Source organism: Sinohyriopsis cumingii, chromosome 14, assembly GCF_028554795.1.
Source record: "Sinohyriopsis cumingii isolate HCF-2022 chromosome 14, ASM2855479v2, whole genome shotgun sequence".
NCBI lineage: Eukaryota > Metazoa > Mollusca > Bivalvia > Unionida > Unionidae > Sinohyriopsis > Sinohyriopsis cumingii.
In genome coordinates, this window is record NC_142974.1 from 89,682,180 (window position 1) to 89,708,728 (window position 26,549).

Below are 26,549 nucleotides of genomic sequence, written 5' to 3' on the forward strand. Positions count from 1 at the left end.
GAAATAGTCTCTGTTTTGGGGTTTTGTTGAGTATATATATATATATATATAAAGAACCGCCTCCGTGACACAGCGAAATAAAAGGTTAAGCGAAATTAAAGGTTACGAACAGTTGTAACAGAAAAAAGAAGATAAGAGGAAAATGGAGAATAATTTAATATTTAGTAGCGGACTAGTCGTTTTGCTTGTAGCCATTTTGGTCTCGAGAAAACTTCGGGGAAATTCAAGGTAAGAAGAAATCAGCAACCCTTCTACCCACCTCTTTCTTTCTATCTCGTTCTCAATACATGAGTCATACAAAACAATTTCGAATACCGCTATTGCAATAAGTACAATGTGTTACTGTATGATATCTGTATACGATGGCAAACTTCATACATGAAATATATTCGTAAAAGGCGACTAGTTGGAGCTAAAAAATAAAACGGGATTAAATTTCCATTGTCATACCGTTTAAGGAAGATAGTCTGAAGTTGAGTCTTTCAGAACGCATTTTGTTCTTTTCGTCAATCCATTTTGTGTACGTGGCCATTTTAAAACATTTTCCAGTTCTTTTTGTCTCGTCTGTCAATGACGAGACGTATGTAACATTTTAGGGCGGCGGTACTGACGTCATCCATAATAAAGTGATAGTAACTGAATTCAGTGGTTACATTACATGTAGAGGATAATTTGACAGCTACTGTACTTGGATAGGTATAGCTGAATCAGAGACGGTTGGGGGTGGGGTTCAGAGCAGGTATCTCCCTCCCCAGCCTAACAATGATCGCGTAGCAACCGTAATGATTGCTATACTAAGTTTCCATTTACATGGTTAAAATTATGCCCTGGATACTTAAAACGTAGGAGCTTTCCGGGAGACTATATATATATATATATATATATATATATATATATATATATATATATATATATATATATATATAATTTGATTAAAGTACAAAGACTTTGGTCGGGGTTAGGTATGGTAAAGCATACATGCTAGAATGTTAACGTCAGTAAGGAGCAGTGGTAAAACGAAAACGATGCAACCGAATGGTTGTATATATAGACTAACTGTCTTCAGAATATCGGATGCATTAAATCAGTTGGATCCGGTATGATTCTGCAGGAGCGCTTGACCCGACTGACTCTAAATTTTAATAGTCGTGTACAATTTTAAGTTAAACTCTGAACTCAGTTAAAACGTTTTCGCCCGGCGAATGAGATTTTATATACTTTTAAGCACGAAAAGGTGATCGTATTTTAAGAAGGGAACACTTTTGTTCATGAGAGAATATTGTCAAAACCTTTTCTTGCCAGTATGAAAATTATACATGGTTTGGTATAATGATAAAAAAAAAGTTATAAATGACACGTGTTAATTTCTTTGATTGCGAGATTAAACCTTATTTTCAATTATAGGTTTACCTAAGTTTATGACAAATGCTCTCATCATCTTGAACCAGAACAATCCAGATGAACTTATTACATTTATAACTATTACACCAGTGGGACAATTTTCCTCTGCTAGTACTTTGTGTAAAAATACTTTTTTAATCCGTTCCATTCCATTAACTTTTCTAATGGCTGTAAATAGTTTATCTAAAAGCGTTTCAGACAATAAGAGATTGAGTTCCCTTACTATGACCCGGATGTATGGACTCTTCTGCAATCGAAGTATGAAACTTTGTTATAGGTGACACAGTGCAAGACAATCCTCTATATTAGTAATACATATGTACATTATTGGTTTATTCGCAATACCAAACACATGTACTTCGCAGTATAAGATACATGTACAGCATTTGGTCATTCGCAGTATAAAATACATGTACAGTATATAGTCATTCTCAGTACACGTGTATACACCATACACGTGTATCGTATTTTGATACCAAAAGACCACGATGGTTTGCAAATACATTATTTGTTCATTCGCAATACCAAATACATGTACTTCGCAGTACAAAATTCATGTACAGCATTTGGTCATTTGCAGTATAAAATACATGTACAGTATCTAGTCATTCGTAGTATAAAATATATGTACAGTATTTGGTCATTCGCAGTACAAAATACATGTACAGCATTTGGTCATTCGCAGTATGAAATACATGTACAGTATCTAGTCATTCTCAGTACACGTGTATAAACCATACACGTGTATGGTATTTTGATACCAAAAGACCACGACCGTTTGCAAATACATTATTTGTTCTCAGAGAAATGGAGCTTTAAATAAAGTGAAGACACTATTCCTCCAAAGCATGCACTATCCGGAAGTATATCTGGAAGTATATCTGAATTTATTTTCAAATTTATATATATATATATATATATATATATATATATATATATATATATATATATATATATATATATATATATATAGTCTTCACTCTTCTTGTCTGAAACTGTTTCTCTTGAAACGTTTGCTTTAAATGTTTGTTTTATTTTGTTGCTTTTTTTTCTTTTTTATGGGGGGGGGGAGGTATCGCTCTGGTGGCTTAGTGGTTATAGGGCGTCCGCCTCGGATGCGAGAGGTCGTGGGTTCGAACCCCGGCCGAGTCATACCAAAGCCTTTTTAAAATGGTACTAAGCAGGCACTCATCATTAGGAGGTTAGTGTTAGGACTAGTCGGCCTGGTTTGAGGACAATGTGAATGGGTGGTACATCTGCGACATGATGCCCTAGTGCTAGACATCACTATAAACTACCACACTGCAGACATCGTAGCGATATGACTGCAAAATTGTTCAAGCTACGTTAAAAATCCAAACAACACACACACACACACACACACACACACACACACACACACACACACATTTTTTCTTCTTCTTCTCGGGAATCGTAGTTCCAGTATCAAACAAAATTAAAAAATACAATCCCTTCCTTGTCAAGGCATCTCCTCAAGCAAAAGCCATTTTCGTACTGATATATACTGTAGCTGGAGAGTACTACTAGTTTCCATATCTTGATTAAACATAAGAAGCAAGAACGTTAAAACATATGTTATTCACTTTGTTTTTAAGTATGAAGAACTTTGTGTTCGATCCCATATATATTGCCTAAATTGATTATTATTATTATTATTATTATTGCAGCTCTAGTAATCGCTCGTATTCAAGGAACATGGTTGTGCTTCATCAATTTCACCGAGGACATTATGCACCAAGCATGTCCGCTTTCGTAGTCAAACTGGAAACCTACCTCAGGATGGTGAAAATCCCTTATATGGTACGTTCCTAATCTACATTGATCAGCTAAATCTATAAAACCCAAAGTAGGCAACAGTTACTTCCTTTACATTAATACAGTCCAATAAACCGCGATGAAAAACTTTCATGTACACGATATATTTTAAAGGAGCTATATTTCATACATTTTCCAAAATTAACTTTGCTTTCATTTTCTGTTTGATTCGAAATGTCGAAAAAATTAAATCAAGCTTTTGTTCAATCTAATAAGGCTGAAAATCACATTTAGGGGCCAGACTAACTTCGACGTACGTAGGGGTTCCTTGTCTAAATATAGAGCTTGATTACGCTATGTCTGATCACCTGACAGATCCAAATAATAATCTACGGCGTAAACAGTGGGAGTTGATGCTTTCATATTTATTTAATAATAAAAGACTGTGTGCTGGTATCGCCTACGAGATGAAATAATTTCTTTTATTTCTAAAGTTTAACTTAAATTGTCATAAAAGATTTTCTAAAAATATTAAAATAGATCTATATCTGGGCTGTGTATAAGATGGCATAGGAAACAAATAAAGCATGTCACATTTGAACATTTCTTCAAAGTCTGACAACATTAAAAAAGTGACTGTGAAGATGTACAAATAATGTTTCTCACCTGGCTGTCATCGGGACCAAGATGCACGCATTTGACTGTAGATTATGACATAATAAATATTTCATCCCCACTTTCATAAAAATGTTACCAGTTTATTTTATTTATTTTTTCTGCGGTGGGGGAGGGGGAGATGTGAAAATGTATTTTCTACATGGTTGCTATGTAATCTGTCAAAAACAGAACTGCCTAATATACTCCTCAAACATTAAGCCAAATATAACTATTTTGTAGATATCAAATTGTAGTTTTAATCCGATTTTTTTATTTGGACTAACATTTTATCACTTGATCTGTTCATGCAGGACAGATGATACATTTTATAAATATAACAATTTCCATGTTATGAGCCAGGATCATGTTAGTGACCACAGCCTATGGTATGTGGTGGACATACATTTTATTCCTCTTTCCCATCAAACTTATATATAGTTATAGGCTGTGGGATCTCAACAGTTTCCAAGTGATGACTCAAGCCATTTCCCGTATAGGTTGGAAGCGTCTAGCGCCACTGTATTTTTGTCCTTCTTTTTTCTCCGTTTGCTTGATACAATAATCTCGTATGTGCTACAGATTTTCCTAAAACACGTTTTCTCTTCTGGGATGCTAGTATCCGATAATCTTAATGTTTGCATGGAATCATAATCTTCTAGGATAGCAGCCGTACTTGTTCGAATATATGAACATTAATCTTGTGCGCTATTTAGGGAACTCTAAACCAACGTCGGCGTTTTTTTTAAAATCTGATAGTTTTACTTAGATTATCTATGCCGGTCCAAATGCTTGACATGTGGGCAGAAGGTTGTGTTTTACAAGGACAACAATCCTTTTGAGTTTCGAGGAATTTTATATTTTTTCATATTATGTAGTAGTGCTCCTTTAACAGTGATTTTATGGTCCAAGATCGACCTAAGAAATCAATTAAAGAACAAACTTCCGCCTTATCTGCCACTATCCTGGTACAATCTCTTCATCAAATAAATTAAGCACTTCTTTCGGGGAATATGTCCATTTAAAGGGCAATTTACAGGTAATTACATGTACATGATTTTGTGGCATGAAAAGTCTAATAGCGTTGGTACTACCATTTAAATACAGTTTTATTCCAATATGTACGTTTGGTCTTGTCGTTAAGCACGGAAATGGACACACACACACACGTGTTACTGCATTGGGTGACAGCAGAACGGGTGGTACTTTAATCTGGAGTCTAGTGTTTCGAGAGATGCACAGATAATTAACATTACACAGATAAAAAGAAAGAATGGTACAAAAAAAAAAGAACAATTTGGGTTTCCGGAGTACGTAAGCGTCCTAACAGCACAGTACCTTCTCTATCCAACGCGCGTGTGTGCGTGCGTGCGTGGGGGGGGGGAGAGGCGATACAGCACGTTGGTGCATCTTCCCTCTTCTAGGTTTTCACTGGAACCGTTTCAACTTGATTGTAAAAATTTCGTTTGACTAGCTAGTGTGTGTGTGTGTGTGTGTGCGGAGCGCTCGCGTGGTTAATGTCTTAGAGTATTCACTCAGTTCTCAAACGATCAAGATGGAAGTGTCCACAAAGATCGACCTTCTGGTCAGAGCTTTGCCAACAGTCACACGAAAGTATACTTCAGAGAAGTCAACGGACTACTCATCCTCTCGATATAAATGTAAAAATAGTTTATATATCTGTCAGGAGAAAGAAAATGTCCACAACGTCAAAACAAGGCAGTAGAAAAGAGAGACAAAGGTCATGATACCTGTTATCATTGTCAGGAGAAATGGCATTGGTTTTAAGAGTGCGCGAAGGAAAAAAGAAACAAAAGATGTGAAGGAGAGGGAGAAGAAGGAGAGGTGTTCCAAAGATGAAGAACCCATTACCGTCAAGAAAGGCAAGAAATCCTAGCTACGAGAAGAAAGTGACGATAAGGAAGAACATGTGCAGGTGAAGAAATTCAAACTGAGAGACTGAGTCAAAGAAGAAGAAAATTGTTTTTTTTTTTTTTTTGGTGACGTGGTGTGAAATTATAATTTTGACTTCTGAAAGAGACCAGAAAGAACACGTGTCTCTTGGTCCTGAGTTTTAAGATAAGGATCTACACGCACGCATTCACACATGTACACTATTCAAACATCATAGGCAGAGACTTAAGTTTTACTTGATTTGGCAATCTTTGAGTAGTCTCTCATTTTTAGAGAGGTGGGTGGTCCTGAAAAGGCCCGACTGTTGTTTGTTCTTGAAAAAACTCATGAACTGAACGCGATGAGTTTTTCTACTGCTTTATAGATTTGCCACAATCAAGTCCTACTTCTTCACCTGCAACTGTGAATGATTTGGTAGTTATCGCTGCTGTACTCTTAGTGGTAGTCGGCATAGAGGTAGTGATGTCTGGGTTGGAATGTTTGGCACGGGAAGTCTTTTTGTCTTGGGTCCAGTTAAAGAAGTATAATATTTTTTTCACAAAAACCTTAACTCTGCTAGAATGTCTGCACGACAGCATTTTACTTTCACCATCTTTCTTCTCCTTCGCAATTTCTCTTCTGTTCCCCATCTAGTTTTCACCGTTCGTCTTCTTGCTATTGCTGTTAAACGACAAAAAGGCCTGTTCTACTTATTTTTGCTTTTGCAAGAAAATGATCTAATTCTTCTTTCTGCCTCTGTCTAAAATCCTCTACCCAAGATAAGGAAGGAGAATGCAGTGATGGTACAAATTCTTGCGAAGAGGAAAGAAAATCGACTAAATCCCAATTAAAAGGCATTCTCATCTGGAAGTATAGCCGTGGTTGTTTTGGTAGCTGCCATGCCATCGCTCCTCGCATCCTCCGCAGGCGCACCCCAATACATCAACTTCTTAGTTTCAGCCCAAGCTCAAACTATGACGCATCGAATCAATGCGCACGAACGCTAGCGGACCTACATACTGCATGTGACGGCACTCGGTGCTCTCTTCTGATTGGAAGAGACTCTGCACTCTGACGGAATTCTGTAACGCGTATTTGGGTTGGTGCAATATGTCATTCGGTTTCGATCTGACCTTAGACTAAATAAAAGCGGCTCGCCTCATGAAGTCACATGATCTCGTAATCAAGATGCATAAATTGCTGATGATTGGAGAGTCTAAGCCGTACACCATACCATGTAAGCAAGAAGCATCCACACTCATAAGGGAATGCTTTTCAAACCCGAAATATCTGATGTATGTGAAATCATCATGAGTTCTCACGATGATGACATATACAGCTATTTGGAAGATAAGAATTTATGTGGAGAGATAAGGCTTTCTGAAAAGAGTCTTGATGTATTGTCCCACTGTCAGATGGAGTTTAAAGAAGAGAAGATCGCCGCGATGATCCGTATTTTAACTTGGTTTAAAAAAGACACAACTCCAAAGACCCTTTAGAGGGCCACTCATTTGCCTCGAACAAGATATACTGTTTGACTATTGCCTAACAATTTTTCTATCGTTTTGTTGTATAAGTATTTGTTTATGTTGACCCATCAACCCTTTTGACTCTATAAATCCACGTGACATATAAACCTTTTTCACCCTATACCCCTATTTGACCATATAAACCCATATGACCCTATAAACCCATTTGGCCCTATACACATTTAACATAGAGTTTTCCATACTTACCTAGAGTAGCGCGTATTGAGGTCAGCCACTTGTACCGCTGCTGCCAATTTTCCCCAGTGACGACAGTGCCGTGACGTCACCCATGATAAATCCCCGCTTGACCCTATACAGTTTTAGGTCTTTAACATGGAGTTTCCATTGACCCACAGTCGCCACATATCACTAATTAACACTTTCGCGTCCATTTGTTTCTTTTTTTTTAAGTTTGTTTTCTTTTGCTATTCTACTTCCTGTTTTTGTTTCCCCAATAAGGCAGCAGAACTATAATGAATTACACAGTGTATCCCCTAGAGGTGCAATACTGCCGTCAAAAATCTCCTTGGTGTCAAGATTAGGGGGTCAGACTGAGTAAAAAGCAAACTTTGGTAACAAAACTGGGAGTCAAATGAATAATTCGGTGGTCTCTGAGGAGCAAATGATGGTAAAGGAAAACACTGTTACACAACAATCACTGAACAACGGCATCAATGATATGATTTGTTCATTCTGGTAAAAATGATTTCTCCTGCCTTTGACCCTGAAAACTAAGAATAACCAAAAACCAGCATGAAAAAAACAATTCTCCCTGCATTATTTTAGTCTTCGACGTTCTATTCCATTTTCTTTACCCAACAGTTTAACAAATAAACAGACAGTGAAGTTCATCTTCAGTATTGCCATTAAAGCAAAGTGAACAATTGACTAATTATTTTGGCACCATTTTTGCTAATACCATTTTGCCAGTTATGATGCTAGGCTGGATATACATGTACAACACTCCAAAAGATTCGAAAGCAATTCGTTGGTTTGTTCCAAGATTTCATTTGTTGAGAAAAACTGTCCATCTTCAAATTCTGTTCTTGCAATGATATTTCTTACGTACATATCAACTTGTGGTTTCTAGGATGTTGTTGTTGTTGTTGTTATAGGGTTTAACGCCATTTTTCAGCACACGATAGGCTATACATGGCGGCCATTATTAATGGTGTAGGAAGAACCCGGGAAAACCCCGGAAAGAACCACGACCCACGAGATGCTACTGGCAAGCTTTCTCACATACCCACATTAGCCGAATCCGAGACTAGCAGACCAGAATTTTTGCATTACTAAGCATTATTAAGCAAGAGACAATCCGTAACACGTTATTTATGTTGTTTCTCTGCCAGAGTTCATAACACTACAATACAACTTGGTCACAGTGATATCCAACCGACGATGTCATACTGACTATGGCATTCAAGCTGTGCATTAACCATCGATTTTACAAAAATGGTCATCTTTACATTGTCAGATAATTCCTGATGTCTTAATGGGCCCGGTATCAATTTCAGACATTTATCAAAAAGATTGTGTATTATAGTTTGGAAGCCGAATTGTAGGGAGTGTGTGTGTGTGTGTGTGTGTGTGTGATTTGGATTTTTAACGTAGCTTTAACAATTTTTCAGTCATATTGCTACGATGTCTGCAGTGTGGCAATTCATAGCGATGTCTAGCACTGGGACATTATGCCGCAGACATGTAGCATCATGTCCCGCCCAGTCACATTATCCTGACACCAGGCCGACCAGTCCTAGCACTAACCTCTTTAATGCTGAGCACCAAGCGAGGCAGCTATTAGTACCATTTTTATAAGTCTTTGGTATGACTCGGCCGGGGATCTAACCCACGACCTCCCGCATCCGAGGCGGATGCTCTAACCACTAGGCCACCGGAGCGGTTCATAGTCTTTCAGACTGAAGATTATTATATATATATATATATATATATATATATATATATATATATATATATATATATATATATATATATATATATATATACTGCACTGTAAACTTAACTGATAATGCGGCCATGTATCTGATCACAGTTTGAGGGTGTTTTCAGTTTGTGATTTAAAGTTTGTATCGTTAGGTTTGTGTAATTAGTGAAGATGGATAACGAGAAAAGGTTGTTCTTTTCGATATTTGCGATTCCGGATTCCGGTCCTGTTTTGTTTTGTTTCTAACGGGAGTTATGAAGGACAGTGTGATGGCGATTTACGCGAGGGTTACGATTTTGAAGCGCGCGCATAATTTGAGATTCGCGTAAACTGAGATCATTGTCTCCGTATAAATTCAGCATGTTAAAATTAGAGGAGGCTTCTGCAAAGTAGATTAAAATAAAAAGTAACAAAAGTTTTCATAAAAAGCATATGGAAATGAACTTAAAAACATAGAAAACATAAAACAAAAAAATTAAGTTATAAATTTTAATCAATAGAACACATGTACGTGTAATTAAAAAATGTTGCCAACATCCTTTCCATCCTGTCCATTATGTTGGGGCGGGTATAGCAACTTTTCTGGTTCGAAAGGGAGGTTCCAGCTTACATACTTGCTTTTACTTTTTCAACACTGTCAAGTATATATATATTGTTCTACATGTACTTTCAATAAGGTTCAAAACATGCATTATCATGGCGGTACTCTGACCAGCTTCATACCTTTTCACTACTTCAAGTTTAACCTCTAAAGAAATAGCTTTCCTTGGTCTCTTCGGACTATCACTTGCTTGTCTTTTAGATGCCATCACTAATAACGTTCCAAAATTGTAACAAACAATTTGTACATGTAAATAAGCACTGCGGCCACAATAAACAGAATCTGGGGGGCGTAAGAGCTGGTCATTGTGAGTAATGTTTGCCTGCGACGGTGGCACAATCTATATGTATGAGAGTCATCTCAATAGTGGCGATCTTTTTCCCATTTTTCCCATCTCGCGTTATTTCGAATTCGCGTAAACTGAGATAGCGTAAATCGCGATCACACTGTAGGCTTTTAAGCTCTAGCATTTACTGACATTGCTCTTATTTTCATTTTTTAAAAAAATGTACTGAAGTGATCCAAGTGTTGGCAAAAAGTATATTCAAAGATTGGAATGAACCCAGTCATGAACAGATTCTAAACAAGAGGATTATATTGGTGTTGATTATACACGAGGAACCTTCAAGGTGGTAATAAATGTTATGATTGTGCGGGATAGGCAGATGATTTCCACATAACGTTTCTTTGTCTTCATTTCGTCTTCCAGTTTTATCACCGCGAAAAATCTACAAATAATAACACACACACACACACACACACGGTTTAAAATTTCAGTGTCTCATAATGACGATTCTTTCCTACAGAATGTGCACGAGATGAAGACGGGCCCAAAGGGGAAGGCACCCTGGATAGAATACAATGGGGAGACCATTTGTGATAGCTCTTTCATTATTGAATACCTCAATAAAAAGTTTGGAATGGACCTGAACAAACATCTCAACACATCTGAACGAGCCACAGCAAGAGCTGTACAGAAAATGGTCGAAGAAAATACCTACTGGTAAAATCATTCAAATATCTGGAATAAAGTATGTTCTTCATACAAGTCTGTTTTAAATTTTAAAAAATGTGCGTGGTTGGTATATGCATTAACAAATGAATGAACTAATGAATGATTATAGCCTCATTCGCATGGGGAAGTATATAAGTAAATACTTTAACAAAATTAACTATCAGTGACAATAAATATATATATATATATATATATATATATATATATATATATATATATATATATATATATATATATATATATGGCGTTCTTCTACAAGCACTTTTCAGTGTTGTCGTTCACAGATTATTGGGGGGGGGAGTATTTCTCTCTCGTTTGTCATAGAGACATCCTTTACCGTTGTTATTCAGGGCGGTTTTGTTGACCCGTTGGGTCTATAACAGAGACAAGACAGCCGTGACACTGACCCAGATCCAGTGGTTGTTTGTGTGGCTGATAGACCGCCGGACCAGGAGGAGTACCTATTATCATGGGATAGGGAGACACACACCCAAGGAGGTCACGCAGATACTAACCGACGATGTGCAAGCCCTAAGTGATATTTTAGGTAAGGATTTGAGTACACTAGGTATAATATCCTTTATTAAAATTCGATACTTTTAAAGACATTTTTGTTTTCCTATCTCTCATATTTCACACAAAGGACTTTATTGTTTTGTATGTTTCTGTATATGTTGTTGTTGTCATACAGTGAGCACTTTAGACCACTCGGCCACTCGGGGCTTCTATCTGTGTATGTGTATTACAATTCAGGACCCCTATATGTGTATTACAATCCAATATGATGTTTGCTTTTTTAAGGTTGCACATGCAATAGTGGATATAAGGAAACGAAGGAGCGTTGTCTCAAATTCCAAACACATTTATCCAGCTGGAATGTAAACAAGTCTGATAGACCAAGTGAAAAGAAAGAATTTTTTTTTTCGTTTTCTCTCACTTGTCTGTTGCAGTTATAGGCAAGGAAATCGTGGCCTAGAGTTGGATGAAAAGATCGGTAGTAGTAGAAAGAAAACATTTCATTGTGGGACATATATTAACATTAAGCAATGTCAAAAATGGATATGTAAAATGTTTTTCCTTTTCTTTCTCTTTTTTTCCCTTCAAAAATAAATAAAGGTCCTCTATTTAATGGAATATGAGAATGAAAGAAAAAACGGACCTACATGCATATATGTGTGTGTGTGAGAGAGAGAGAGAGAGAGAGAGAGAGAGATGTTTAAGGACAGGAGATGTGTAAAGATAGGACATAATCGGAAATGTAGGCACAGCATGATCATTTATTGTAATCTTATCTCAGTTTGTAAGGGGACCCCAAGTGGCAGTGTGGTCTAAACCGTTACGGATCACTGCCATCTCATCTCCGTCTCGAAATCGGCCAATGTGGGTACGTGAGGAAGCTTGCCAGTATCTTCTCGTGGGTCGGTTGTTCTTTCCCTGGTTTTCCCGGGTTATTCCTACACAATTTATACTGGCCGCTATGCATAGCCTATCTTGTGCTGAAATTGGCGTTAAATCCTAAAACAACAACAACAACATCAGTTGTAAGAATATATAAAATTAAACAACGTAACTGTTTAAAATCCTGTTAATGAAATACACATGAGAAATCCTACACAAACTATCTTTCAAAACACGTCCTTTGAAATGAAGTAAATGTCTCATGACAAAAATCAAAGCCATGCAAAAATTCATACACACATCATCCAGAGTAAAATGTATTTGGCCAGGTTTCACTAAACATGTTATGCGTTTTGTTTTGTGCGTAAGTATTGGGTGGAGATTATAAGAAGGAAAAAAACATCAATGCGACTTAAACTGACTAGCCTATTAGTGTAGTGATATATATCTGGTATCACGGTACCAACTGTTTTTCCATATACCTCAATGCTAATGTTTTGTGAAATAAATATACTTTCTATCCTACTTCAGCATGCATGTCACACTCTGTCATAGAGAACAATGCTAGATTGTCAATTTGACAATGACATAACCAGGTACTCCGTTGCATTTAAGAGAGATAACTCTACTGGAACTAGACAGAGGTAAGAGTTATCTAGTCACAACAAACACATTTTCAGCCAAGTCTACCATATTTTTAAAAAAATCATAAAAAATACAAAATATGACCTAGATAGAAATTAACATAAGCTCACATGTTGCCAAGAGGCTCAACTTTTTTTAAGCCAAGCAGAAAGTACAACTCTAACATAATGCACCAATCACAGCTAGTGTTGTTCTTTAATTCTGAATGCACCCTACACCTTTAGCTCCGCCCACCTGGACTTGCGCAATTGGTACCGTTATACCATCTAGTACACGCTGTTAACTGAACTCTACTTGCACGTTTTTGCACGGACCAATCTTTTTCTAGGTGAAAAGAAATATATGTTTGGCGATGTGCCAACGGAGGTAGACTGCGCAGTATTTGGACAGCTGACGCAGTTGCTATGGTGTATGCCAGATTGTGATGCCAAACACTTTCTAACAGGTAGGATGAACTCTCATAGAATTAGTTTAAGCCTTGTTTTGAGCCCAAGGCACGAAATACATCCAGTGATTAATCAAAGATAATGATTAATTGGTAACCATCATTCAATTTATCTTTGCAAAACTATGTGTTGCAGAGCTATATATTGATTTGTGATTAACAGTTACTGACAGTGTTTTCTTCGGGCTGACACCTTGGGCCTTTTTTTCACGGTAAAATTATAGGGAGGTACACAAATATTCGTGACGCATCATTAAAGCCGGACCAAAATAGTCGTCTATATCGTCTGGTGTCTTAGTTATTACTTACGTCACTGAAGGTGATAATAACAGATGGTATTTTATAAATGCATGAAATTAGATAGTATTACGATCGAATTAAAATTGATGACGATGACAATTGGTACTTGTCCTCAGCATGTGATGCCAATTTCGCTTGTGACAATTCTACGAAGCATGAATGCAAAAGAAAATGGATTAATCGCACTACTTAATTCTCGAAAACATTTTGTTAAAAACTGTGCAGCAATTTGAAAGAAACGTTGCTATGCAAAAATGAGAAGAGGGAGGTGTCACCGCCCAAAACAAAACTCATCCAATACCATCAATACCATTCCACTCTGAATAACACTCGAGCCCCCCCCACCACCACCACCACCAGCACCGTCACGTCTTGGCCCCTCTCCACACCCAATCACCACTTCACTCTGTAATGTTACGTGTTTAGGCTCGAATAAACAGTATCACAAGAAAGAGTGAAAACAACAAGCTTTGAAAAATTTAACAAATAATTTATTTTCCCGGAAAAATACTGTAAAAATTGAAAACTATCAGAACTTATGGTTTTAAGTATAAAATCCAAAAATTAATCCAAGAATAATCCACGAATTAAGTTTTAGAAGTCCTAATAATGAAATGTTATAATGAATTCCAATTCGAGTCCCTACGAAGAATCCAAGATAGAAGGCGATGACGTATACTGTAGCTATTATTGTGTTGTTGTGTCTACAGTTCTGTGTTATTCACAAACAATAATCCATTGTTTAAATTTATCAGTAAAATTTAATGAACTGTCTTTGTCCAAGAATTCTGTATGAACACTCATATATTTCAAGAAAAAAGAATTAATCTTTTTGAATCCAAACAATTCGAATAAACATTACAATGTAATTCCCAAACTAGTCACAAACAAATGAACACATTGACATCAAATGTTGTAAGCCCAAACTGAAAAAAAATCTCTATAAACAATGAATATACAGTAACTTGAAACGCAAAACAGATTCCCGGATAAGGGTAAACATTCCAGAATCTTCGAGAAGTATTTAGGTCTAAAAGCACGTAGTCCCAGTATGACCCTGACAAAAAGCAATCATTTTAGTCTAAGAATAAGATAAATATAAAAAGTTGTTTACTTGTCTCAGTGATTTCTGAAATCAAGGTCCGGAACTAGGTTAGCTTAAGGTATTTACAACTAAAGAGTCAAAGTCAAGCTATTTTCTGAAGAAAACAAATTAAGTTCCAAGTAAACAAAACTACATTATTTTGACATATAATGAAATTAAAACTAAAAATGTTTTTAAACTTACAAACAATTAAATTATATCAAATATACATTAAATCAAATATACATAACAACTCTAATTGTCATTAGAATTCAGGTCTATAATTTTACCCTGTCTATTTAATAGATAGTTTAAACTCACTATATGTTAAAGACAAAAAAATCTAGCAGATAAATAGAACTTCCTCAAATGAAAAGGACAGGGCGCAGTTTTATAAAGACATGAAATTTTACGTTTAGTCAGAGAGAAATGGTGGTGGACATATGGATGGGAAGTGGTTGGGTTATGGTGTGTGTGTGTGTGTGGGGGGGGTGCTTCTTCTTAAAAGTTGGGGTGGTGGTGGTACTGGGTGAATATGGGTAAGGTGTTAACCTCTCCACCTCCATCTTTATTTCATAACTATGAAGAAAGATCACTTGGCAGACTTGCTGTATATGTCGGCAGTGTTATTTAATAACACTGTACCCGTACTGTAGAAAATAGTATGCTCGATAAGAAAATTTTATAAAAATTTTACACGAAGTTAGCATAAAAAATAACTAGAAGTATGAATTTACTGCATTATCGTTAAAATTTAGTATCTTAGGGAACTACTAGTATAAATTTACTACAGCAATTTAGTATCAGAGGGAACTACTAGTATAAATTTACTACAGTAATTTAGTATCAGAGGGAACTACTAGTATAAATTTACTACAGTAATTTAATATCAGAGGGAGCTAATGGTATGAATATACTGCAGTAGTTTCGTATGAAAAAGAATTACTAGTATGAATTTACTACAGTAATTTAGTATCAGAGGGAACTACTAGTATAAATTTACTACAGTAATTTAGTATCAGAGGGAACTACTAGTATAAATTTACTACAGTAATTTAGTATCAGAGGGAACTACTAGTATAAATTTACTACAGTAATTTAGTATCAGAGGGAGCTAATGGTATGAATATACTGCAGTAGTTTCGTATGAAGAAGAATTACTAGTATGAATTTACTGCAATAATTTAGTATCAAACAGAACTGCTAGTATGAATTTACTGTAGCAATTTAGTATCGGAGGGAATTGCAAGTATAAATTTACTGTAGTAATTTAAAAAGGAACTTCATGGCAATGTTAATATGATGTAATAAGTAAATAATAAAATAAAAAAACAATGTACATCGCCCCTGAAAGTGCCCTATAACCTCTACCCAGTAGGCCTGTCAGACCCATTTGCTTAGAAAACACCACATTGCATCAGATTTATGAAACCTGGCACTTCTATGTTTGTGGATCGTATCTGACACTTATACTGAAACAATGCATAAGAGGGATACAAACTGAATTCAGTTAAGCTGTCACAGCCGTTCATTAACTCGCAGCGAAATGTCACAGCCGTTCATTAACTTGCGTTAAATTATAACTCCCATTATTAACATTCAGTGAACTTTCACTGCCGTTCATTGGCTTGCGTTAAATTATAACTCCCATTATTAACATTCAGTGAACTTTCACTGCCGTTCATTGGCTTGCGTTAAATTATAACTCCCATTATTAACATTCAGTGAACTTTCACTGCCGTTCATTGGCTTGCATTAAAGTTCCACTACCATCTATTAACTTGCATTACATTTAGCTGCCTATACTACATTTATTGACAGCAATGTTTCAAAAGTAAACATTGACATATCATCGGGCTATATACTGTTTAGTGCTTTAGGATTATGGCCTTCAAACATCAGGATGCACTTGCCAAAAACGGCACACACAGATTACAAAAACCCTTTCAGGAAACAAAACTACCAAAGCAGTTAATAACATTGACTAAGACAGGGATCTCAAACGCAAACCACCCTGAGGGCTGCACGTGGGCATTTTTGATGGCCCAAGGGCCGCACCACCTTTGCTATCTCTCATGACACCTTCTGACGCCAATCATGTTGTGGGCCACATGATATGGCTTGGCGGTCCGCAGTCAGCATGTTTGAAACCCTTGGACTAAGATATTGGGAACAAGGGATATAATAAAGAGAAAGAGTGAACTTAGGTTAAATTACATGTTTATTCATGTATTTCAGTGAAATTATGTTGCTTACATTTGAATTTTCAATATGTGTACAATTATTTAGCAAGCAGCGAGTTTACTACATGGAAAAAAACCTACGAATCCACTTCAATCTATGTAAGAGTACAAGCCAGTTAAAGTGATAGAATGGAGATTCCTTCTACGTTGTTGGTACACACCGGTATAGCGCCTTATACATGTCTGATGGAACTCGGTAAAAGTAGGTCAGATCGGGATTTCCCCAACCACTGCAATACACCGAACCCCAAACGGGTTAAAGTTACCAAAAGTAATTATTATGCAAGAAACACGCACTGGAATTATCATAAACGCATGGACAAATAAACTTGGGAGAGCTTGGTAAAAACGGGGTTCAGTTCTCAGTAAACTCGGTAAAATTCGGTAATGTTGTCAAAGGTGAATTTAGTAAACAAAGTACAGAAGCTGAAGGGAATGGAGGACTGTAAGTTCAATCAACATGGTTTGCATACCGACCTGTGTTACATTTGGTGTATCTGTTCCTCCAATATTCTGGCCAATTTTACCGATCTTTACCGAGGTGGAGAAGTTGGATTTAAAAAAGACGTATGTACAATACAAACTATGCAGGAAGCTCTCCCTGAACCCATATGCAACGGTATTTATAGTAATCACGTGCCTCTGCATCCATGACAGCCGCCGAGAGCCTGTCACTGCCGAAGACGTATGATAAGCGACCAGTCAGAAGGCGGCTACTACAGAGAAGCAGAGAACACCGCTAAAGCAAACAATGCACGGAATAATGAAGAATTACAACAAAATATGCATGGATATAATTTGAAGTGGATTTGTAAGTTAATTTTAAAATCACAAGTGTATATTAGTTACTAAAAGTGAATATCAAAGTGGAAACGAGTTAATTCAGAGTGGTAGTTGAAACGTACCTCCGCTTGACACATGGCTTCATTACCGTGTTTATTCCAGTCAATATCAGGAGTGACACATTTAGCATTATTATTTGTAGGAGTAACATTTTTTTTTTAAATTATAAAATAACAAACAGCTAGCCGTTACAACTGTCCCTGATAAAAATTTGATTTATATATCGTTTCTGGAAACTAGCCGAAAATTTCGGCAAGCCGGAGTAACACTTTAATGTAGAAACGGAACACATTTGCATTAATGCACTTGTTCATTGCAGACAACTGCCCTAACCTGGTTGACTACTGCGAGAGAATCAAAAACCAGTTCTGGCCTGACTGGGAGGAATGCACGACTAAAGGGGGAAAAGCACCGGCAACAAAATAATTTTCAAGGCAACAATATTGGGTTTTTTTTTTCTATCTTCGTTTCTGAAACGTTACAAATAAATATACTGTCTCTCCTAAAACTTATTTTTCTTCCTGCTTAGTGTTAATGGACGGAAATTCACAGCTTACCATGGCATCCCCACTACTGAACAAAATCCAGGGTGCAGTTTTCATTTTAACATTTACATGAATTAAATCATGCTATCCTCGTCATTGACAAACTCTAAAGAATATTAATATGTGAAAAATATTAGCGTGTCTTATAGCCCTCGACAGCAGTATTCCATTTCAACAAAGCGTAATCTTAAACGGTGTTCAGTATTTCAGAAAAGGTTAATACCGAAGACTTTCTCATAGGTCACTGAGTGATCGTATTTTCTGCATACTAACTTGTTCCATCCTGTTCACATGAATTACTAATAATGCTTAAAAAAATTAAATAGACTCTACAGTTTAAGGTAAATTTTAGTTATCATTGTTAACTCTTTTTCACTGGTAACTACCGCACAAACGCCTCCAGTAAAATTTTAAGCATATGCCATTTCTTGATGCATGCATTTACCTAAAGACTATTCAATTAATGACTTGATGCATGTATTTACCTAAAGGCTATGCCATTAATGAATTGATGCATGTATTTACTTAAAGACTATGCCATTAATGACTTGATGCATTTATTTACTTAAAGACTATGCCATTAATGACTTGATGCATTTATTTACTTAAAGACTATGCCATTAATGACTTGATGCATTTATTTACTTAAAGCCTGTGCCATTTCTTGATGCATGTATTTACCTAAAGACTATGCCATTAATGACTTGATGCATTTATTTACTTAAAGACTATGCCATTTCTTGATGCATTTATTTACTTAAAGCCTGTGCCATTTCTTGATACATGTATTTACCTAAAGACTATGCCATTAATGACTTGATGCATTTATTTACTTAAAGACTATGCCATTTCTTGATGCATATATTTACCTAAAGCCTGTGCCATTTCTTGATGCATGTATTTACCTAAAGATTATGCCATTAATGACTTGATGCATTTATTTACTTAAAGACTATGCCATTAATGACTTGATGCATTTATTTACTTAAAGACTATGCCATTTCTTGATGCATTTATTTACTTAAAGCCTGTGCCATTTCTTGATACATGTATTTACCTAAAGACTATGCCATTAATGACTTGATGCATTTATTTACTTAAAGACTATGCCATTTCTTGATGCATATATTTACCTAAAGCCTGTGCCATTTCTTGATGCATGTATTTACCTAAAGATTATGCCATTAATGACTTGATGCATTTATTTACTTAAAGACTATGCCATTAATGACTTGATGCATTTATTTACTTAAAGCCTGTGCCATTTCTTGATACATGTATTTACCTAAAGACTATGCCATTAATGACTTGATGCATTTATTTACTTAAAGACTATGCCATTTCTTGATGCATATATTTACCTAAAGCCTGTGCCATTTCTTGATGCATGTATTTACCTAAAGATTATGCCATTAATGACTTGATGCATTTATTTACTTAAAGACTATGCCATTAATGACTTGATGCATTTATTTACTTAAAGACTATGCCATTTCTTGATGCATTTATTTACTTAAAGCCTGTGCCATTTCTTGATACATGTATTTACCTAAAGACTATGCCATTAATGACTTGATGCATTTATTTACTTAAAGACTATGCCATTTCTTGATGCATATATTTACCTAAAGCCTGTGCCATTTCTTGATGCATGTATTTACCTAAAGATTATGCCATTAATGACTTGATGCATTTATTTACTTAAAGACTATGCCATTTCTTGATGCATTTATTTACCTAAAGCCTGTGCCATTTCTTGATGCATGTATTTACCTAAAGACTATGCCATTAATGACTTAATGCATTTATTTACTTAAAGACTATGCCATTTCTTGATGCATGTATTTACCTAAAGCCTGTGCCATTTCTTGATACATGTATTTACCTAAAGCCTGTGCCATTTCTTGATGCATGTATTTACCTAAAGACTATGCCATTAATGACTTGATGCATGTATTTACCTAAAGACTATGCCATTAATGACTTAATGCATTTATTTACTTAAAGACTATGCCATTTCTTGATATATGTATTTACCTAAAGCCTGTGCCATTTCTTGATGCATGTATTTACCTAAAGACTATGCCATTAATGACTTGATGCATGTATTTACCTAAAGACTATGCCATTAATGACTTGATGCATTTATTTACTTAAAGACTATGCCATTTCTTGATACATGGATTTACCTAAAGCCTGTGCCATTTCTTGATGCATGTATTTACCTAAAGACTATGCCATTAATGACTTGATGCATGTATTTACCTAAAGACTATGCTATTAATGACTTGATGCATTTATTTACTTAAACACTATGTTATTTCTTGATGCATGTATTTACTTAAAGCCTATGCCATTTCTTGATACATGCATTTACTTAAAGACTATGCCATTATTTGATGCATGCATTTACTTAAAGACTATGCCATTTCTTGATGCATGTATTTACTTAAAGCATGTGTCATTTCTTGATTCATGTATTTACGTAAAAGCCTATGCCATTTCTTGATGCATGTATGTACGTAAAAGCCTATGCCATTTCTTGATGCATGTATTTACTTAAAGCCTGTGTCATTTCTTGATTCATGTATTTACTTAAGGCCTGTGTCATTACTTGATGCATGTATTTACTTAAGGCCTGTGCCATTTCGTGATGATAGCCTATGCCATTTGATGATAGATGTATTTACATTCAACTTAAACCATAGATATTTTTACAAAGTGTACGCACATTACTTTGGTTCGTTACAATTTACAAATGAGTTTGTGATGAATAACTACAGCTTAGTGTGTGGGAAAACAAATTGATTTCAATTTTTAAAGTGTAAACTTTAGTATTATACATTTTAGAAATTTTACTTTCCTTGGACTTGAGATCAATTGTTAAATTAATGTATATACATTTTCAATATATGCTGACAAACTATACACATGTTTTTGTGTTTTCCCCCTATTTTTAAGGTTGAAGGTAATTATGATATATTAACAGGAAACAATGCATTACTTTCACTAATTTTAATCTGTTGAGTTGCAGGAAATTTTCTTGTCATTAGAACACTATTTTATATAACATACAGCCAAAACGTCCCACAGACAGCGTGTATTCCTATGTTTGCAACACTTTCTTGTATCCATCGTTGCCCTGATTTACAACAAGGAACTAAACCGCACACATGCGCACGCACATACACGCATTTTGAACAGAAATCAGACTTGGATTTCGACATGGAAATGAATGTGAAATACTAGGTGAAAGATGTTGAGTTTTTGTATCCAACAATATTGAAGAAGACAGACGTAATAGTCTATATACGATTTAAAAGAGGTACAGTTCGTACTGTATAAAAACGGTGTATGAATAGGTTGAAACGGAATCCGAGACCTATAAGGGATTTAGTCACGCGAAATCTCAGGTGGAAAATGTATGTATGTATGTATGTATGTATGTATGCTAGATAGACATGTATATAATAGAAAACATTTGCGAGTGGTAGCGTCATAAAATTTAAATAAAGCAACAGAATATTATTATTATTATTATTATTATTTTCAAACTGTATAAAATCAATACAAGTCCTAATCCATGAAGATCTGAGAATCTTTGACATGAATGTAGTGTTAATAAGTGCACAAATAATTGCCTGAAGTTACGGTTTGAAAACGTAAAGTTCATATGGAATGTGCCATTCACCAAACACCAAACAAACAGCAAAGACGTCAAATCGTCACGCGACAGAATTGGCATGGGAAATAGTTGGGTCCTGCGTTAAAGAGACTACAAAGACACAATACAGCTTAAAATCAAAGTGAAATATATTGCAACATTACGCATGTATACTTGTCCCGTTCTGGATAAAATGATACCGTATCAATGTAGTTGTACAAAAATAGAAGTACCACGATCACATAACAAATATATAAACAACACCATACTTTTATATGACAGATTGTAACATCCATTGCCTTCCAAGGCTTTTGCCGTATGCATAGTTTTAAAGTGAACTGAGATGTGAGAGCTACACTACACATCTAAAATTTGCATGTTCAAATTGAGATTTTTTTTTCTTTCTTCATTTTGTCGTTGTCTCTCTCATGCTCAGTTCGGATCAACAAATGTTTTACTTAGCATTAAGCACACTGAGTATTAAGCAGGTGTTAAGTGACTAATAATAGATTTAATATCCTAAAGTCATCTGAAAATGGTGTGTTTTCCCTCTGAGGAATATGTTAGAATTTCCTCACATTTGAAGACGTCCTCAGATAGTATTTTAATAATAAAATGATACCGAAGTGAACAGTTATTAAACTATAACTTTTAAGCTAGATTACTTGTCACCCTTTCTACTATTTTATTACTTCTGACACAAATTACTATCCTATTAACATAGGGTTAATGTGTTTGTTGAAAAATGTAGTGCATTTCTTACGCAAAGTCAGTTTTGTATAATTGTTAATGTCGTCGTTTACAGTTGGCCCATTTCAAAGATGTGATACATAATTTGGTTACTGATTATCTTGAAGTAATAATATAAAAACTTCTTGGGACATTATAAGTGCAGGTAAGTGATGCGGAATCTTTTCTGAAATGTTTCATTTTGTCTGTACAATTTATTCTTTCTGATTGCTTTTTCTACGATGACCGAATTGAGAGTATGACACTTCGCTCCATTTCAACTTCAGTCTTATTCTTTGTTATCAATACCTTCCTAAATCAGTCTATTCGTATTGAAAACATTGCCGATAAATAATGGGAAATAAATAAGACCACATTTTCTTCAAGCATATGAAAATCTCTTACATGTTAAATTTATGACAAATTGCAATTTTGTGCCCGAGAAAATCAAAATAGTTATCAAACAACACAAATAAATTATAAATGATATATAGCCCTAGTACATTATCACTAGCATGACTACCATATAGGAAGTACTGTGACGTACCTGCTGATGCTATTATCTCCAGAATAATGTTACAGTCAGCAGAGAAATGGTCCAGACACGGGTAAATTCCTTGTAATAAATTTAAAAACAGTAAGGTTCTGAATATTAGAATACATAGGTATATCGTTCTTTTTAAATCATAATGACCAAATAATCGATATATATATATATATATATATATATATATATATATATATATATATATATATATATATATATATATATATAATGTTTGTTACGCTGAATATAATGCAAGATCATAATTCCCATCATGCATTCTGTATACGTTCTCCTGCCCCGCATCCCATTTGACACGAACCCAACCGTTATCTTGATCTAGCATGACAGTCCCGGGTCCAGGCGGATTGCCATCTTGATTTTCCCATTTCTAGTCTACACCTCTTACAACTCTCATTCCTGGTTTGAGAGTCGCCCCTAGTTTGGAACCAGACTTTACGTCTTCTGGTGTATACAGCGCAAGGTCATATTTCCCGTCGTGCATTCTATAGTTATTTTCATTTCCTGCATCCCATTTGACGCGAACCCATCCGTCGTCTCTGACCGTCAAAACCGTTCCTGGTCCAGGCTGGTTTCCATCTTGATTTCCCCACTGCCAGTCTTGACCTCGCACAACTCTCATCCCTTGCTTCAAAATGGCCGCCAACTCTGCTCCAGAACTCCTTAATTTTCCTGGACGAACCGTTGTTAGAGTTGATAATGAGCTAATTGCAGCTGTCCGCATCTGCGCGACTCTGTCAAGCTTCGTATCTAGCTCCAGTATAGATAAAAACAACTTTTTGATGTCTTTAATTAGACCATCCATTATTTTTTCATTCCCACCTGTCTTGGTCTGATATTCTCTCAGATTGCTGCTTATCACATTCATACTTTTATCCAGGTTTTCAATCCGGCCTGCGTATTTATAGATTTTTTCCTTAAGAGACTGAAATCCTTTAGCAAGCGATTCAAATTTACTTGCAAATTTAAAACTGAATTTATTGAAATCTTTCGAATCACCGTTATTGCCCCATAACAGAAAGTCGGTATCTTTCTCCAGCTTGGCATATTTATTATTCAGTTCCGATAGGTTTCTTTGAATCTGCATTATTGCTTCACTTTGTGTTATATCCTCGCGTGGTGCAACATTTCTTACCCCGTGTTCTAACTTTCCCGCTTCTTGCAGGGAAGCTAACTTGTCATTCAGGGTACGTCTGAGAATTTTCTCGTCCGCCAGTTCATGCCTGAGAGAGATGATTTGTCCTGCCAGCGAATTGTACTGCATTTGTTTCTGCGAACTTTCCTTGTTGAATTCATCTGTTAGACGATCCAACCGCTGAGACAAAGCGGCTATCTGGTTACCCTGCTCTTGTAACACCACTAAGGACCCTACAGGTCTAAGAAGCAATAATAAAAATGCGATCATGACAGAAAACGTGTGTTCTTCTGTTTGTATGAAGAAAATATATATGTTTATATTGCGGAACAAATCAGCCTTGGAGGTTTAGTGATACTTTTATCGTAAGTGTCATACTTCCTCAGCTCTTACAACGTAATAACCTAGATACTAGGTATGTCCTGTGAATATAAATAATAAAAAAACACGGAGTGGCTTTCAAGAGGTTTCCTGCCACATGTTTACTCGCAACAAGCCAGTGCATTGTACATGGGAAAACGCAACAAGCCAGTGCATTGTACATGGGAAAACGCAACAAGCCAGTGCATTGTACATGGGAAAACGCAAAACTGAAGTGCCTCCTAATGTACGTGTTATAAGAGTCATTTTAGAAAGAGGAAGAGTTCTACTCAGGAAGTATCATACAGGTTTAATTACAATCCGTTTTTTCGTTTCACTTTATATCAGACTCTGTCTATCTGTATATATGTATTCATAAATGAACAAACAAACAAAATATCCCCTTTGCATTGAATTAGCTCAATACAAGTTATGAAGCAAGCGATATTTCCTGGGTTTGGAGGAGGGGAATCGGATAAAAACTTTCGAAGCTGAAACACGTTCGTCTAAAAGACCGACTGGAATAATCATTTGTCTCTGTGAAACATTGAACCCTTGCATTGAACCCTTACATTGAACCCGTACATTGAACCCTTACATTGAACCCTTACATTGAACCCGTACATTGAACCCTTACATTGAACCCTTACATTAAACCCTTACAATCCTGTTCCTTTTGACCCATATATTAATTAAAGGTATTTGGAAGTAATTTTTACGTGTGTATGAGTATACAAATTTGGCTTTATTTTGGAGCAGACAAGAACTTCGAAATTTTGCAACATAATGTTTGAAATGGATGTCTTATGTTTTGAGGAAACAAACATGAGAAGTACGTCAGGATCGACAAGATGGACCAAAACTATTGCAATGATAGCTCTAATTTAGAGCAGCTTTATCAAGAACCAGTCCATTCCTATATAATGGTCACAACACATCCTAGAAAGTTGGTCAGGATCGGCAAAAGATACCAATTTGGACCAGATTTTGAACATTTATAGCTCTAATTGACATGAGTTACAAGTGTGAAGCAAGATTATTATTCAATATAAACTGCTTTACACTCCAACATAATTAGAGACCTGTTTTCTCGCCTTTCACGCACATAATCTTGTCAATTAGTAAAGAGTTCAACGATCGTATTAAAGCAATAATAAAATATCGCCTTATTAGTATTGTAAAATGTATGCAGTTTTAACCTTTAAACCGGAAATAAAACCATAGTGAATTGTATTTGGTCAAGTCTTATGAACGTAATTCTGAACCACAACTGATAATTCTCTGCCATTGTCAGAAAACATTATTTAAGGACATAAATTCTGCAACGTTCAAATAAACCCTAATGGAATTTATTTTGTACGTGAGTGGAAAAAAGGTTAGTCATACACCAGTGCAACGTTCTGCTCTTAATCTATCGACACATTTTTAATAATTGGATGTAGCTTCAAAAGTACAATTTGATTAGCGAATATTTACTGCAATCTAATTTTTGTCATCTATTCATTTCGGTACTTTTATTCTAGGATTTTGAAAGTATTTAATGCTGATCCTTGGAAGTAGTTCCACTTCTTGCACAGCATAAATACTGTTCATTCGGTCTTTACATTTGTGGCTTGTACGAACCACGAAATCTTCGAAAATGGGTAATTCAAAGCATATAACCATTTAGTTGTACTAAGGAAATGGTAGAGAATGTTTGCAGTCCTGTAACCTTGCATACTGAAAGCCATAAAAGAGGCTGTTACATGCCATGGGTGTGATACAAACTTCAAATAAATA

The 26,549-nt window shown here is 35.8% G+C and overlaps 2 protein-coding genes across 5 annotated transcripts; one reads left to right on the top strand and one right to left on the bottom strand.

Moving 5' to 3' along the window:
• Positions 1 to 50: 50 nt before the first annotated feature.
• Positions 51 to 18,250, top strand: LOC149784339 (failed axon connections homolog). The gene is made up of 6 exons (XM_089932387.1): positions 51 to 228; positions 3,090 to 3,222; positions 10,606 to 10,802; positions 11,165 to 11,361; positions 13,186 to 13,302; positions 18,092 to 18,250. Exons 1-6 carry the CDS (start codon positions 143 to 145, stop codon positions 18,196 to 18,198), a joined length of 837 nt encoding a protein of 278 aa, XP_089788513.1. The 5' UTR covers positions 51 to 142; the 3' UTR covers positions 18,199 to 18,250.
• LOC149784340 (uncharacterized) lies at positions 16,890 to 24,826 on the bottom strand. Of its 4 annotated transcripts, XM_089932386.1 has the most exons (3): positions 20,695 to 24,826; positions 20,431 to 20,506; positions 16,890 to 20,390 (listed from the first exon to the last, which is right to left on the bottom strand). In XM_089932386.1, exon 1 carries the CDS (start codon positions 24,678 to 24,680, stop codon positions 23,646 to 23,648), a length of 1,035 nt encoding a protein of 344 aa, XP_089788512.1. In that variant the 5' UTR covers positions 24,681 to 24,826; the 3' UTR covers positions 16,890 to 20,390; positions 20,431 to 20,506; positions 20,695 to 23,645. The 4 variants fall into 4 exon arrangements, with proteins under 4 accessions (XP_089788512.1, XP_089788510.1, XP_089788509.1 ...); XM_089932384.1 differs by having other exon boundaries at positions 16,890 to 20,506; XM_089932383.1 differs by having other exon boundaries at positions 16,890 to 20,582; positions 20,659 to 24,826.
• Positions 24,827 to 26,549: the final 1,723 nt, after the last annotated feature.

What these genes read in the sequence shown, in the direction of transcription:
- LOC149784340 (XM_089932386.1), bottom strand. Translation starts at nt 24,680, where the DNA reads ATGATCGCATTTTTATTATTGCTTCTTAGACCTGTAGGGTCCTTAGTG.
- LOC149784339 (XM_089932387.1), top strand. Translation starts at nt 143, where the DNA reads ATGGAGAATAATTTAATATTTAGTAGCGGACTAGTCGTTTTGCTTGTA. An exon ending in AAACTTCGGGGAAATTCAAG is followed by an intron (nt 229 to 3,089) that starts GTAAGAAGAAAT and finishes TTATTATTGCAG; the next exon opens with CTCTAGTAATCGCTCGTATT. An exon ending in GTCGAAGAAAATACCTACTG is followed by an intron (nt 10,803 to 11,164) that starts GTAAAATCATTC and finishes GTTGTTATTCAG; the next exon opens with GGCGGTTTTGTTGACCCGTT.